The 16,859-nt window shown below is 46.1% G+C and overlaps 1 protein-coding gene across 1 annotated transcript in view; it reads left to right on the top strand.

Annotated features, from left to right (window-relative positions):
• Positions 1–14,584, top strand: part of LOC116946263 (guanine nucleotide-binding protein subunit alpha-13-like) — a 39,648-nt gene extending 25,064 nt beyond the window's left edge. The window contains exons 2-3 of the mRNA XM_032961291.2: positions 4,019–4,069; positions 9,938–14,584. Of these exons, the coding sequence (XP_032817182.1) occupies positions 4,019–4,069; positions 9,938–10,507 (621 nt within the window). The 3' untranslated portion in view covers positions 10,508–14,584. The remainder of the gene's footprint in view (positions 1–4,018; positions 4,070–9,937) is intronic.
• The last annotated feature ends 2,275 nt before the right edge of the window (positions 14,585–16,859 follow it).

Here is a 16,859-nt window from a genome sequence, read left to right as displayed (position 1 = left end):
GTCGTGAGTGTTACCCTCAAACCGGTGCTCGTTTTATCGGCAGTGGAGTGATAATTGGCTGACGTGTGAAAAAACATAATGAAAAACTCCACAGTGCAGAGGTTAATGCTAACCTTCGTGTTGTTTAAGAGCCACTCAATGCCAGAGGAAGCTAAGGAAAGTTGAGCCTGGATAGTGGTTTCGATGGGTGATGACCAAATACAAAACCGGCTGTAGTAGGTAGTGCTGACAGCAGGGGGCAGTAATTCATCGTTCTTTACTTCACCCTCCACGAGCCAGCAAGGTAAAGTATGGTTAAATAACCATCACTGCCTGCACGGCATGGGGAAGCTCTCATCCAGCACTGGAGTCATAAGCAGGCCATACATATACATGTACTGTAAAAATGTACGTAAGCTTGTGGATGTTTTCACGTCCGGAATATGACATGTTGGCTGCACGGTGGAGCTTCAGGAATAGAAGAAGAAGAAGAATAACTTCAGTGTGCAATTCCAGATCGACAAGCCACAAATCCCCACCACCTTCTAGCATCTGGATGGACGAAAAAAAAACCCCTCTCTGAGCTGGCAAGCTGCGCAAAGGCGCGCGTAACGAGCAGGAAATGGGAGAGAGTGGAGAGGGAGCGGCGGGGGGAGGAGGGTTTCTTCCATTCCCGTTGGACAACGCAGCCATCTCGCTGCAGCGGTGCCACCGCCCCCGCCAACCCTCTCCCCGCCACCAGCTGCGCCGTCTCTGCCAAATGATGCAGCAAGTGGGCGGCAGCCGACGATTAATAATGCATCGGGCGATCTGGCCACGGCGGGGCGGGTTAACCACGCTTTTTGTTTGCGCGTGCGTGTGTGTGGAAGGGGGGGGGGTCTGCCTCGCCGCCCCCCCCCCCTTCTCCTCGCCTGTGTGCGTGCATGAGTTCGGTGATGCCTGCGTTCCCTTCCCCGTCTCTGATCCCCCTGCCCCCCCCCATCTTATTGTCTTGTGCAAGTGTGCTCGCTTCCGAAATACAATCTGCGCTGTCAAAACAGGTACTTTGCTTACCAGTGTTGAGAGCTGCAATAACATTAGCCACAGTACAGCCCATTATTTAACGTATCCCCTTAGCCATAGACAGAGACCAAAAATTCCCCCATATAACCTGAAACAGACTGTTGCAGTTAGCGTTGTTAGCAAGCGTCTATTGAGGTCAGCACGTCACGTCAGCTGTGGTCCAGCGCCACGTACATGCCTGTCTCCCCAGTACAGATGTTTACGGTTGAGTTGGCTTAAAGGAGGCCCATGAGCAGTCCCGATATATACACATTTAAGTTTGTGTCAACCTAGAGGAGGCCCAGGACCACTTCTGAAATTGGGTGTGGCCGTGATTTGAACTCTGTCATCAGTTTTGTAGCGCAGTGCGGAACTGCACCACACTTTCTCGTACATCGACTCACAAACGCGTTCACTCGTATGGATGCAATGTGTCATATCCTCTCGCAATTAATTATGTCATTCAAATCTGTCAATGACGAGAAAACCCATTCCAACAGAATAAAAACAGAGCAGGCTGGAATACAATTAAGAACATGCAAAGTTGCATGTCACCTGAATGTTGTTGGCTGGCCACATTATATAAGTTTTCTGAGTCTGTCCTCTAAAACGACCAAATGGCCAAACATGCAGTTGTTTGGATCTGGTGATCCGATTTAAGGCCAAGAGCTATATAACATGCCATGTACATCTTTGTGTGTTGTTAAATCCAAATGAATTGTGCAAGCTGGAAGCGCTATTTTCAGTGACTAGTTGACTGTCCACCTATGATCATGTTCATTTACCAGAGGAATTAAGGGTTTATTTACACAAGGTTTGGGAAGATGGGTGGTAATGTGGGTTTTTCTGACAGGCCTGCAGTAATTTAAACATAGCTGTATTAAAGCTAAATTGAGATGCCTGATTCAGAGCTTATTTTCCCTCTGGCATTAGACGGGGCAGAGCAATGCCATATCTGCCTTGCTTCTTGGCAAGAGAGAACTTGTTCTGTTGCATCTAGGGGCTCGTTTTGCATTCCTAAATAGGTCTCATGCCTTGCTGGCAGGGCAAAAGTAAATGTTTAAAGTGATAAATAAAAGGGGTTGTTTGCTCATTTTAGATGGTTACATTTTTATGACCCACATACTGCCAAAATGCTTTCTCTGCCACTGGAATGAAACATTGAATTTTTTAAACATAGAGCCTGGCACTTTGAGTGTTTAGCACTCAAGCGTCATGTAAAAATATCAGTTAGTAATTTTAATTGTGAAAAGATTGCATTTGTTTTTACCAGGTAAGGCCCACTGAGCTCCATAGCTTTTTTTCACAAGTGACCTGGCCACAAATGATGGCCCAATGAAGTGGCTTATCGTGTGCAAATTTATTTGCAGCCAAATACTCTAAATTCATGTTGATTATGAATGTGGAGGGAAAGACCGGAGAAAATTCCACGCGACTACAGAGAGAATATGTAAACTCCAAATATATACAGGCATCAGTCGGGATTGAACCCATGACCTCTTGTATACCAGGCACGGTAGTTAACATTTTGCCACCGTGGCACCCCCATGTAAATTAAGTAACAGGAGAAACAAATGCGTAAGCATATGTAATGCTTTGCAATGTAGCATAATTAGTGGAGCACCAGGGCTTGTGATATTTCATGCTAGGTCTCATCCCTGTAGCCTGGGTGACAAGTGTTCCACCCAATCTCACCAGATCTTGCAAGCTAAGCAGAATTGCAAATCGTCAGTATTTGAATGGGAGACTGAGAATACCAATTGTTGTAGATTTTGGCTGCGATGTGGCCAGAAGTTAGTTCTATGGAAATAAATTATTGAATGAGTTGCAGAGCTGCGAGTGTTTATTACTCATTAATAAGGCCAGCCACTCATTAATGGTATTAGCGAAACTATTAAAATTCATGACCTCCTGTTAAAGAGTCTTAAGATTATTTGAAGCTCTCCTGGTTAAATAAAAGTCATTGTCATTCATGAAGCTGCACTTGTTTGTGAAGATCACCGCGTGGTCTCCTTGTGGGTTAAGACTCCGTCCCCATCCTGAGACCGTGGAATTTCCCACCGCTGGCTCTTAACCTCCGGTAGAGACGGAAGACCACCCAACCAACACTCGCTCATTCACGGGGATTACTTGTGTTGAAAATGTTTAAAAAAACTTTATGCCGCGAGATGAAAACGTTTCTTGTTTTGTGGCTCGTCTACGCCGGGGCGAGGGGGGCGCGTCTCCGCGCGTAACCCCCCCCCCCCCGCACGTAAACCCCCCCCCCGCACGTAACCCCCCCCCCCCCCGCACGTAAACCCCCCCCGCAGTTGCTGTGTTTACCAGACGTGTCAGCATCTGCGACCGAGCGGGGGAGCCCTTCAGCGGGGAAGGGGAGGCGGGGGGGGCACTCGCGCGGCCGCGCTACATGTGCAAGCGCTCATCGAGTTCCCAAAAATAAAGGCCCGTTCGGCCAATGGGAGGGAAATGGAAATTGGAAAAACGTGTGCCTTTTTGTTTGCTTTAATTAAAGAAGTGGGGGGGGGGGAGTGGGGGTGGCTGCCCTTGACCTTCGTGGAGATGGGAGGAATAATATGTGACAAATGCAATGCAAATCTTATTGGGAAGCTTTGGATCTGTGCTTGTGGTAGACTTGTGCGCGGATGTGGAAGCCACAAGGCTGGGGCGGCCAAGTGGTCTTGCTTGCGAGCGCGTGTGCACATATACAATTCATCTGTTTGTACAAAGGTTTTAAAGGCTTTCGTCCCCACCCCCACTCCCTGTATCAGTTCACTGAAGCATTATGTTGCCTGCCTGCCTGTGTGTGTGCGCGCGTATGCATACTTGTGAGCATCCTTTAATTTAGCGTGTACAGTAGAATTTTATGCTGTGGGCATTTTTATAAAGTTGTGTTTCGTGTCTCGCCTTCCCCTCCTCCCGTCTCTACCACCCTTTCACCCCCACCCACCCACAAACCTCCCCCCCTCACCCCTCCACAACCCCTGCTCTTTCTGCACAGGGTGAATCGGTCAAGTACTTCTTGGATAACCTGGACAGACTTGGGGAGATGGTAAGTGGTCATCATTCACTGCGATTGTACTTCATTCCAACCGTATACATTAGATCACACACATCCCCGTTTTTCAATTTCACAGGGTGCGCAGGGTTTGCGCGGTGGTATCACTTGTGCCTCGGAGCAAGAAGTTCCCTGGGTCAAATCCTGGCTGGCACCTTTCTGCATGGAATGTGTATCTTCTCCCCTTGTTCCGCACGAGTTTCCTCTGGCTTCTCAGTTTTTTTATTCCTCGATAGTTAATAAAATTATAATGTAACTGGTTTTCACAAAATATTCCATTGCTGAACATTGAAATGCTAATTACTTTGGATTTGAAATAGCAACATTGCCCCCTCCGGCACGAAACCTGGCCAGGACCCTTCTAAAAAAGAGAGCTCTTGAGACTCAGGGTCTCTGGGTAAACATGCGGAATAATAATATAACATTTGTAAGTGTATGCACAGCATCCCCTCCGTTGAGTATGTCATGGGTAAGCTGTTTAGCAGGCATTGCTGACGACACGAATCCATGCCCGGCAGTGGGTTTCCTGCCATCTGCTGGACCAAACAGCACACTTCTGAAATGAAAGTGCTTCATTTTAGTTGATTTAATTTTAAATTTGAGAATGAAATAGATTGTTGGAATTCTGACATTTGTTTTTGAAGTAATATTGAAGGCGAGGTTTTAGGGCAGCCCCTTGTAGTTGAGGCAGCTTTTGGGTATTTGTCTGACGGGAAAAAAACTGAACAACATGACATTAGAGACGTAAGCGTTCTTTAATGCGTTAAATTCTCATATCAAGGCCTTGAACCACAAATAATGTTTTGTTTAAAGGAAAGCACAAAGTTACAATCGACTCGCAGTGTACCGCTGTAGCACTTGGTGTTGATGCAAGATAACCTGCAGGCTGCCATTCTGTTGACTGATGAAACGGAGCATTGGATTTTCAATTATGTGACTGAAATTTATTCCGACAAATAGATTTTTAGTCTCACAACCAATGCCTCCTTGGAGCAATCGGTGCTAAGCAGTCCTGCAATCCTTCACCCTCCCCCACTTCTGCCGAAAACATAAAAACGCCATTCCTTCCCCCCCCCCACGAAATTCGAGTTGCATTTAAATCTAAGTAGCTCGAAGACTCCTAATTTGATTTGTTGTTCAGCCCCCCACTCCCGGTCTCTGATTGCAGCGTTTAGCACGACGCAGTTGTGCAACTTAATAAGCGTTTGCTTAAGTACGTAATGAGCTTCGTTATGGGCAAAGGCCGCACGGCGTGATGGGCTTTTAGCGCGATTAAACCCAGATCTCTGCCTCCGCTCAATCGCCTACCGAGTCATCGAAGCCTTCAATTTGAGCTTCCCCAATCGGTGGACAAAATCACCAAGAGCAGGAGGCGGCTGGAGGAATGCAGGCTGCCTCTTGCCTCGGCGGCGTTGTTTGGCGTTATTTACTTGGCCTGCAGGCGGCACGTGTAAACATTTGGCTTGTGGAGGTGAGACTGCCACGGGAAATGCTACCGGGTGATGTGGATCTACGATTTACGCCTTTTTGTGCCTTTTTCCGGATTCGCGCTTGGAAGGTTTCCAGTTTTAAGTCTCCGAGCTCGACTCGGCCCATCGCCCCCTTCGCGAACGTCAGCAGTGATTGTCCTTTTACAGAAACGGAACCTTGCCTTAGGTATGAGGTAGTCCAAAAACTTGTTTAGGGCATTTGCTTAAAATGAGCAACCCTGTGCTTGTTTGGTTGAAAGGCACTTGGCGTTTTGGCTTGTCAAGCCGCAGATAGTCTCTTGTCAGCAACTTCTTCTACGGACACATTAAGCGTACTTTGAATACTTTGAATGCGTTGATTTGTGTGCGAAGACTTGCAGCAGCGTATAATCGGCGAACAGATTTATAACTGCAGTGCAAATGCTGAAGAAATATATTCATGGGAATTGTGCAGGGTAGTTGTTCACTTTTACATTTTACAGTAAGAGGGGAGATGGAGCGATACAAAAATCAGCGCGTGCCTGTCGTGTGGCGAGGTTAAAGGTGCAGGGAACACCAGAAGTGAAGAGCGAGCAAAGGAAATTGGCCACCCTTGAAATTCGGGGGTTTAGGGGAAGCGATTTCAGTGGTCGAGCCTAAAAAAAATAGCCCAGCAGCCTGTGTTGACGAGCTTTAACCCTGGCACCAGTGCTCTTGAACGCTTCACCGGGTGTCCGTTTCTCTTTTTTTGCCCGCTCTTCCCTTTCAACATTTACAGCGTCAGGAGCAGTTGGCAGAGAGTGCCTGGCGATGTCGGTGTAGAAGATAATATACACAACTGATAATCATTGAGAACACACACCTGCTCGGATGGAACTTAGCGTTGGGACAAAGAGTTACATTGGTGGTGCAGTATGGCCTCAGTGGCTCATTCGATGCAGAGCAAAACTGAAACATCTGCAGTTTAGTGACGTGGCATAACACTGTTACACCAAAGCTGAGCATCTAATAACACAATGATGATGTTCGAGACTTTGTGTGTTCACCAGGAGAATGCTCGGCCGTGAGAGGCATGTGCAGACATGTGCAGGGCTGCCCGACACACACACACACAATAGTTGCCATAGTATTTTTTTTAATTAAACATTAACTTGGAAGAAGGTGGCACGCTGTGGCGTAACGCACGGTTACAGCTTTTCATTAGGGTGCTACAAGGAGAATCGTGTTGTCCGTATCTCTTTACATTTTTTTTTTTACAAAGTGCAGCCAGCCTTGAATGGTTCTGCAAAATGAAATTCAGTGATGTGCCATTAAAGGAAATCGGTACCATCTACAAAGAGCACAAAAGCCACCTCTGGTTTGGCGCTTTACAGCAGCAAGAGGGCGTATGCCAAAAGTGGTGTCCGGTAACATTCATTACCTTGCCTCATTTCGTTCCGCGATGCTGCGGTCAGGTCTGCACGGAGCAGAACAATTTTCATAATTGCTTACCCTGACACCTTAATGTGGCCGCGCTTTCAATCGTGTTAATTGTGTTTTTGGGCCAAAGTGTAAAAAAAAATATAATATACGGCTGGCCATGTATCTCGTCCGTTCTTATCGAATTGCAGCACCGTGCGTCGTGTGCCAGGTGCGTTGAGAGGGTAATGATTGATGCCGTCCTTTCAAAATGACAAACCCTGAGCGGCGCGCGCGCACAAACAGCGGCGTGTGCCTTACGTTGCGCGTGCACGGTTTAATCCAGCTGCAGATTACAAATCCGGCAGGCTCCCCAGTCGGTCCGCGAACTACTCGCTCGCGCGCGCGTGACTCGACTGAACTCGCACGTTGCCCATTAGCGTCTGCCCGAGCCTGTTTCTATTTGTTTTCGCCACAACAAGCGCACCCCCAAAGAGAGCCGCACCCTAGTATGTCCCAGGCGTGGTGGTAGTGGTGGTGGCTGCCACTTCGACGAGAGAGAGGAAAATTACAAATGTGCCGTGTTGGGTCGAGTGAATGTCAGAAGTGTGTAGAGGATTACCCACAGACTGCACGGAGCGGTGGTTGGAATTTAAATGAAGGTTCTGGGACAGTATTTCTAAACGCCTGCAGGCCAATTTTGAATTGAAGCAAACGGGTGGGGGAAACTGCACAGCACTGGGCTGTGGCTTCCATCCGCTTCTCCCCTTGTGTTCTTCCAGCTGCTGTTCTGTGAGTCAGATCTGACTAGCACCTCGTTGCCTCATAAGATTAAATTATTAATTTAGTCTTGCTTTGTAGAATTTCTTTCGCACAAAAACAAAGATCCCCCTTTAACAGACTGTTGGGGAAAGTGCTGTTAGTGAGCACCTGTGAAGGCTGGCACGGCACACGAGGGGGTGGGTGGCCAACGCCACGCCTGGCCGCCTTTGTTTCCCTAGTGACGATGTTTACACGTCGCACCAGGTACAAATTTTAGGTTGAGTTGACCTCGTGTTGGCCGTAAGAGGGATTCGAACTCTGGTCGCCGGGTTCGTAGCGCCGCGCGCGCTGGTCGCTGCACTACCGCTCCTCACTCTCACACACACGGTAACACTGAAAGTGGAGAGTTTTTTTAGTATTTCCTTATGTGGGCTATTGCAATTATTAAGTCATAATGAAAACTATCATGAGTGATAATTAATGTCTTCTCCCTTATGTCGGCTGTTGCTTGAAATATGCTTCCATTAAATATTTTTCCACTTGAAAATATGCACAATATTTCCAAGCAGTGTTATGTATTTGTTTGATAATTTCTGTGGCGTCCTTCAAGTCGGAGGGTTGTCATTGGTCAAACTTCTGCAAGGTTCATCGGTCAAAATGTATTCTTACGCTGACAGTACACAAATAATTGTGGGTTTTAGCATCACTAGATTTCCTGTATACAATAGGTTCATCCATAATAGAGGGTTTTTTTGCTAGATTGCGTAAATATATAAATGCGTCGTTAAACCTGCCGCCACCGGACAGCCAACTAGTAAGGGTTGTCACGTAGACAGAACGTAGCCAGTTTGTCACGAGTACAGCACACCGGTGTGTTGGAGAGCCAAGCCACAACATTTACAATCTGAGTACGACGTTTCGCCAGTAATATAAACTAGCTTCATAAGGCGACAGCCAGATTTGTGGAGAAGTCCACCTGTTTACGTCCTGATATAGAGGCGTAGATGTGCTGTACTAGTGACGAATTGGCCTTTTCTTTTTACGTGACAAACCCTTACTAGTTGGCTGTGTCGGGTGGTGGCGGGTTTTAACGACACATATTTACGCGATCTAATAAAAAACCTCTTATGGATGATATTTCTCGCGAAAGCCTAAATGTTAAACCTACAATAGGTTCACTTTACCCCTGCAGCCACTAGAGATGCTACATTCCACAATGTTTAAAGTAACCAATCCTTGACCTGAATTGCCACAATTCGCTGAATTGCAATGGGGTGAACTGCAACGGGCCTAGTGGTCACCCAACATTTAATTTCACACCTTTCACAGATATTTTATAAATTTTCATGATGGAAAACCAACGTCACACGTTTTAGATTTCTTCCATAAAAAATGTAATTTTATTTGCTAACCTAGTTTCAGCATTTGCCATGTTTTTACGGATAATTTTTATTCAATATCTTAGGCAAGTCCAAAGTTAAAATGATATCATTGGATAGGGTGATGGAGACAGTGGCACAATTAACGTGGTACGTGACAAATCACTCGTCATTTTCTCCATACTCATTAGTAAGTAACGGTGTGGGCATTCAACCCCACTGCCGACCTTGAGCTAGTGGGGAAAATCTCACATTTGTGTGACAGCAGCTGATGTCTCCATAGCCATGACCAGTGTGAACTTACCACAAATTGGAACTAATTTAATCAGCCTCAACGGGGGCAAACAGAAACACAATGATATTGAGCAAGACAAAGAGATTCACAGGCAGGGGCTCGTCGGGCCGGGATAAGCCGGACACTGCATACATTCATCTCTTGTCTGCAGCCCTGGGCCAGTGGTGGAAAACTCCACATTTCTGTGGTGGTGCATCTATCTATCAGACAACCACTGTTGACTCTCCCACCAAAGTGGTCGTAATTTTTATAAACCCCAGAGGGGTGATTGGTCTAGTAAACACCCAGCCAGGACTTGAACCGACAAACCTCTGATTGCGAGCCGCTCACTCCACTGCCGAGTCACCTTGCCAGTCATGTAATTTGCGAGCGATTTTCTAATTTAGACCGTGACGCAGGTACACACGGCCTTCTATTTTTTTTATATATAACGTCACGAGATCTCTTCACGTCCCCTGCAAAGCCAGTTAATACATAGGCAGTCTGAACCAGGGCGGGTGCCACTGGGCACGAACCGTGAACCACCGCTTGACAAATACCCTCCCTCTGCTGCTGCTGTTCCCTCGTTCTCCCCACACAGAACTACCTGCCCAGCAGACAGGACGTGTTGCTTGCTCGCAAGGCTACCAAGGGCATCGTGGAGCACGACTTCGACATCAAGAATATCCCCTTCAAGATGGTGGACGTGGGCGGGCAGCGGTCGCAGCGCCAAAAGTGGTTCCAGTGCTTCGAGGGCGTCACCTCCATCCTCTTCCTCGTGTCGTCGAGTGAGTTCGACCAGGTGCTCATGGAGGACCGCAAGACCAACCGCCTGGTCGAGTCGATGAACATCTTTGAAACCATCGTCAACAATCGGACCTTCCAGGGCGTTTCCATCATCCTGTTCCTCAACAAGACGGACCTGCTCGCCGAGAAGGTTCGCACAACGAGCATCGCGGACTACTTCCCGGACTTTGTAGGCACGCCGCATCAGCTGGAGGACGTGCAGAGGTTCCTGGTGCGCTCCTTCGACTCGAAGAGGCGTGAGCGCGCTACGCCGCTCTTCCACCACTTCACCACCGCCATCGACACGGAGAACATTCGCTACGTTTTCGAGGCCGTGCGGGATACCATACTGCGCGACAACCTCAAGCAGCTGATGCTGCAGTGACGTTAACTCGGCTCCTCCCCACCTGCCCTCCCGCCCCCCCCAAGCTAACCTTTCAGTGAGCACTGCGGTGGCCTTTTGAGTCTGGGTTGATGGTTTCTTCGAGTAATTGTGAATCGCTACAGGCAAGGGCTTCTCAAACTCCACTTCTTGTGCCTCGCACCCTGCTGGAAGCTTGCAATTGTACCGGTCGGCCGTCTGACATGGACTACGTGCAATTTCGACTCAAGTTGCATTTGAACGGAGAAGAGTGGTTAGTGTGGCGACGAGGATGGAGCTGTGGCATCGAAGCTTCAGTTTTGAAAGCCCTGGTATAGACACTTAGCAGAAATGTGATTTAAAACAAAAAGCACTTTGTTGAAAAAAAAGACCAGTTGAAAGAGAAATCTGACTAGATATTCAGAATTAGTTTTTGTTTCCAACTTGCTGAGGCTCTTTGACTGAAACGTTTTATTTCAACAAATTGTATTATTGTTTTTCCATGTGTTCTGCCCACATTACCCTCTGCGTTAGCCTTTTCCTGTCCAAAAGAAGAAGAATATCTCTGGGAAATTGCCTGTTTGTTTTATTTCACGTGAAAGATTTTAATTTGTTAAATCTCTTTTTTAGATAATCCAGGTTATATTCCCTTACCCTTTTGCACAATATCGCTTAATCATTGTTCATCCCAGGGCAAATGAGGCTGCACTCTGGTAATAGAAATAAAAAATGGGCATGCCATATATTTTCTATATTCGGTTCTCCTCTTTGGAGGAAGCTCTTTGTGCTCATTTGTAAGAAGAAAACCTCTTGATCAGAATGTTGATCTTATTCCATGGGTGTCACGAACTTGTCTGGGCTTATGTTTACGGCGTTCCGTGATGCGTCTCATTTTAGCTGCTTAGTTTTACTACGGCCATACGTGTAACGAGAGGGCTCTTTTAGGCCCTCGCAGAAAGATTATAGGGCCCACGTTGAAAGCAAAAAAAAATAATTGGTTCTAGCTTGGACATTTTTTTCGATTTTAGTGGTCTCTTTGCCAAGATGGTTACTGCTTATTGCAGCTCGTGACATGTAACTGTAGGAGAACATCTGTGACTTGACCACATTGCAGGAATAGTGCCATATGTGTAATTGTAGGTATATAGTAATAATAATATAATCCGCTAGAATATATTTGACACCAAATTTTTTGTTGTTGCTGAATGATAGTGGGATTGGTCCGTCCGCTGTTCTGCTTCAAGGGAGTCGATGTTCATTAAGGACTCGCCACGTAACAAGACAACGGTGCCTGGGCTTGCATGGCTGCAAGGTTCTTTAACATTCTGTCCGACACAGGAGCCTGATATAACCCTCCCAAAGTTGTCCTGTACTTCTTTTCTAATCGGCCAGAGCTCAGCCTTTGCATTAGGAGCTGAGAGACACTGTGAATAGTAACAAACACACTGTACGCGATTGAAAGCATTTGTTTTAGACTGGAAGATACCACTTAAAGAAAATCTTTCCGATTCGTGTATTGTTTTTTGTTCCATATGTATCTCAAACTTAGCATTTTGTATATGTTTAACTTGCCTTAAATCGCTCAAGATTTTTTTTATTATTATTATTTAATGGAAAAGAAACTTGATTTTCCATTTTGTTTTTAGAAATTTTTATTTTTTACTAATTCTTTGGTACAGTCTCGTTTTGAGTGCGCACACCTTTGCACGCACACACGCCTACAAAGACTCTTCCCTTCCCCACCCGCTCCGCTGTCCTCTTTGCAAGCGTTCAGCCGCCCTGGCAACGGTCGACCACGCCTTTGTTTAACACAGCACGTCTCTCGCTCTCTCGCTCGGTGCCTTCCGCGCGTGGGTTTCTTTATTTATGCAAGGTGTTTGAGAAGGGGGGGGGGCATCGTTTCCTCTGCCACGCCAGCGGTGTGGAGCCGGCCCGTTGGAGAAAGTTCCACGGAGCGCCCCACCAGGCAACGGCACTCGCCACACTTTCAAAATCTGCCGCTTTCGGTTTTCCTGATGCCGACCATAGCTGTGTGTTCAGCCCACCGCAACCCCAGGGGGGGCCTTGAAGTCGCAAGGCTTCTTCTGCAAGTACACATTTCAGGGATATTTTTTTTAATTGTTTATTAATTGATTCTAATGGTAGCTGAGGCGTTGTGGACATATACGTACATTTTTTTTCCCCTTTAGTCATAGTCGCTATAATACCCGTAACTTGTTCTGTATCGTCGTCATGTATTTTTGTAAGCTTTTAATCCGATTCAAAATATAACACGAGTAAATAGGGCTTATGTTTTTTTTTTTTGCGCTCCACAGGGCGTAGTGGAATATTAAAATGTAAAAAAAAAAAATTTTGTTTAGTTTATTCCATTTATTTCGTGTCGTTATTTGACGGCTAGCGAGTGTCGTCGTCTTCAAGCCAGGCGGCGACGCGGGGGCGGGGGGGGACGCATAAATAAGTTGCGTTGCCGCAGCTTGTTGCCTCGAGCGCTGTCGAGGGCCAAACTCCAGAACCGCGGGTGCCTTCTGCTCGTCCTCGGCAAAAGCAAAAGAGCCGTCGCCTCTGACGTTGTTGTCGATGTATTATTACCCTCGCTAGTTGCTGTTGTCGTGGGCGCAATTCAACCCTGTTGCCAGTCTTCCCAGTTTGTGGCCGTGTGTGTGGTGCGCGCGCACGTCTCGGCCAATCGGTGTGCTGCAGCTCGCCACCCCTGACCCCGTTCCCCCCCCGGGGGGGGGGGGGGGGCGCCCACGTGTTGCCTGGACGAATGAGCCATTGTGTTTGTTGTGATGGAACCGCGCGCCTCCACGCCTGCCCCCCCCCGTTACCACTGAAGCGTAGGGGCACGTTCGTAGTTGGACGCTCGTGTGTCGTTGCCTTACGCGCGAGTAGCGGCTTTTGTCGTGGGCTTCTCGTGGAAAAGTTAATTGGAAGTTGGGAGTATGAAGCGTTTATATTTTTTTGTTTCCTCCGATGACAGTCGATGAGAAGAAGTAGCAGCTGGCAGTGCAGTTATGGCAGCAGATTGGGGAATGTACATAATACGTGTGGGGGTGTGGGGGGCACACATCTGAATGCATCACGTGGTATTGTAACAAGGCGGAGTGTTTTTTTAGGCATACACTTATAGTACATAATACCGCGCACACACACACACACACCGTGTTCTTAACATTGTCGTGTTGCCTTTACACTTGACCATGGTAATTAATATATGTTGCAGCCAGTAGCGGGCGCTGTTAAAGGTCGCAAGGTTATGCCGGTCCATTGGGACTGATGAGAAAGAGGATGTCCAGAAATCCGCGGAAGAGCCAACCTTTTAAGACCACCGTTCGACCTTTTACTGAACACCGATGTCGATCGGTACCAAACTAGAATTAAAGTAGAACGTGACAGCCGTGTGACTTTGCATCAAGAGGGACAACTCCCATCTGGATGAAAATGAGCAAGCAGCAAGGAGGAGGATGAATAAAACAACCCGAGAGAACTGTCATTGTTCTGAAGTCGAATCTTAACGGTTTGCTAGCTTCTGCGGATTTCTTTTATTGATGGTGATGGAGGGGCATTGCTGCTGTGGGACTTTGAAGCAAGTGGTGGTTTTAGATTGAAGGTCTTAGTGTAGTGCTTAGCATGGGTGGGTGGGCCGCATGCACTGCAGCTTTGTAGAGTCAATGGTTAATGGGCTAAGGTATGTGTTGTTGGCTAGAGCAAGTGAGTGGAAGTAATGTGATTGTGGCAGGCATAACCATATTATACACATGCTAATATCCTACTCTTTATTAAAATAATAAAACTAAAAAGTACCACATATTAAATGTGCATTCTTACCATTTTGTTGTACATTTTATGTTCCTATTTTGGTAAATTATTATGTGTAAATTGAATTACGCTTAGGTTCTTTTTTGTATTAAAATGACAATTTTACTTTGCATTTTTGTAGTGTTTTGGACGTTCATCTGGCTTTTTTGGAAAATACATTATGGAAGAGTTTCACACTGTGAGGATGGAATAAGCCAAACCTAATACCCGCTTCTGCCTTGCGTAAACCTGTAACATAATCTGTACATACACAGGGATTGTACAATAAAGATGCAAAAAGTAGCCCTCGGCATCCAGTAGTTTGTGCTCCTCTACATGCAAGAGGTTGGGCTGCTGGGGTCGGTGTGGATGCTGATTTGATTTGGGGGGAAAAGGCCATAATTCAATCAAGGTTGCTGGCTCCGGCTTATCATTCACCCAGTCAAAACTAAATTTTTATTCTTTGGGTCTTTCGGTAAAGTCACGTAGATAGAAAAAATAACAAATAGTAAAAATAAAGTGTCTACATCATTGGACCTCCTTTGCCAGTACCAACATAAAATAAAAGGGGTTTTCCCCTTTTTTCTGGCAACAAAACTGAAACCTTTTTTTAACAAGGATTCATGTCACAAACAAAAAAACATACTATGATAATATATGCGTTGTCCTTGAAATCAATTGGTCCACACCAAAGACAGCTTTCTTTACAGCCGAGTCTCAATTGGTGCTAGACCAGATGACGTCAACTGTACGCCTTTTGTCGTCATCTGCTAGACCAGATGACGTCAACTGTACGCCTTTTGTCGTCATCTGGTCGAGCACCAATTGAGACGAGGCTCTAAAGAAAGCTGTCTCTGGTGTGGACCAATCAATTTCAAGGACAATGCATATATTATCAGTGTGTTTTTTTTGTTTGCATTTTGACTGCAAGTATTGTGGTTAATGCAGACATCAATCCTTGTAAAAGTTTCAGTTTTGTTGCCAGAAAAAAAGGGGAAAACCCCTATTATTAAAAATAAAGTGAATAAAAATATCACGATGTTTCGATCGCAACACGAGCAATCGTCATCAGGAGAACAAAAGAGGGGGAAAGCTGCTGTGGCAGGCTGTTTTTAAAGGTTTGACATGGGGGTGTAGCTCAAGGGTCATAAAATAAGTGGCTGGAGCTAGTGATGTTAAAGTGATAAATTAGCATATCAATGTAAGGGATTAGCATGTCAATGTAAGATCGCAGAGCCGCCGCCGCATCGAGGACACGAGCGACGGTGGCTGTGTTAGTGTGAGATTTCACCTGTTAATGTAAAATCAGAGTCGAAAATAACTGCTCACATTGGAAGGTAGGATGGAAACATCACAGCCAGTTATGACTTAAACTGGTTAATAACGTCCTTCCAATGATTGCTCAGTTGGGACCCATCTTCTCGGTTGAAATTGTGTCTGTGTATATATCTGGATGGCTTCATGAACGAATCTTTGTTGATAGCCAGTGGGTTTGCAGAGTACCTTCGTCTTGGAGAAATCAATTTCGTGAGCCCATTAAAACAATGATCAGCCACGGCTGAGGTATTGGTTTTACCGTGTTGCAGATTTGCCTTATGTTCACGAACACGGTCCGAGACATGTTGCTTAGTTTCCCCAATGTAACTGCTGCCTCAGACACCGCTTAGTTTGTAGACGCCGAGGTATTGCATGTCAGGGATCACATCCTTCACAGATGGGATCAGATCACGAATTTTATGTACTGTTACATCTTGTGTTTGCTCATGATTTTGGACATCTTTTTGGTGACCCCTGCTATGTATGACAAGGTGAAGGTTTTGATTGGGTCCTCATGTTTTTTTTCCCAACGTTTGGGGTGATAGCTTTACGGATTGCGTAGTTTGACTGTCCATTCATCTTGAGGGCTTGGTGTACGTGTTCCAGTTCACTGGCTAGGTGGTGATGGTGTAGAGTTTTGATGAGGGAATTATTTTGAGTGGTGGGAGTCAGGTTTTAGATAGGCATCTGTATGGGTGGCATTTCTGTTGACTGTCCCATTGAGCCATCTGGTCTCTTTTCGATTAAAACATCCAAGAATGGTAACTTGCCATCCTTTCCCACCTACATAGTGAATTTGATGGCTGGGTGTATGGAATTGATGTGGTTGAGGAATTGGTTCAGAGCTTGTAGGCCATGAAGCCAGATGACGAACGTATCATCTACGTACCTCTTCCACAAGGACGGACGTAGTCGATGTCTGGATGGCATCTGTCTCAAAATTTTCTATGAATACATTGGCTACAACTGGAGATAAGGGATAACCCATTGGGGTACCTTGAACTTGTTTATAGAATGTTCCATTCCAGGTGAACTAAGTGTTGGTGAGGCAGTGTCTAACCCGGGCCGGTACATCAGCATTCAGTCCTTGTTGGACTAAATCTTCAATTATTGCAATGGTGTCAGGCACAGTAACTTTGGTAAACAAAGATAATACATCGATACTAACGAGCAAATCACCTGGAGGTCGTGAGATGTCCTTAATTAACGATACCAAGTGAGCTGAGTTAAGCACAGTTGAGGTGGTCTTACCAGTGAAATC

Source organism: Petromyzon marinus, chromosome 26 (assembly GCF_048934315.1).
Source record: "Petromyzon marinus isolate PM22_M1 ecotype Great Lakes invasive population chromosome 26, UKy_Petmar_22M1.pri1.0, whole genome shotgun sequence".
NCBI classification, from domain to species: domain Eukaryota; kingdom Metazoa; phylum Chordata; class Hyperoartia; order Petromyzontiformes; family Petromyzontidae; genus Petromyzon; species Petromyzon marinus.
Note: the sequence above shows the minus strand (reverse complement) of the source record. Positions and strands in the feature narration are given on the sequence as shown.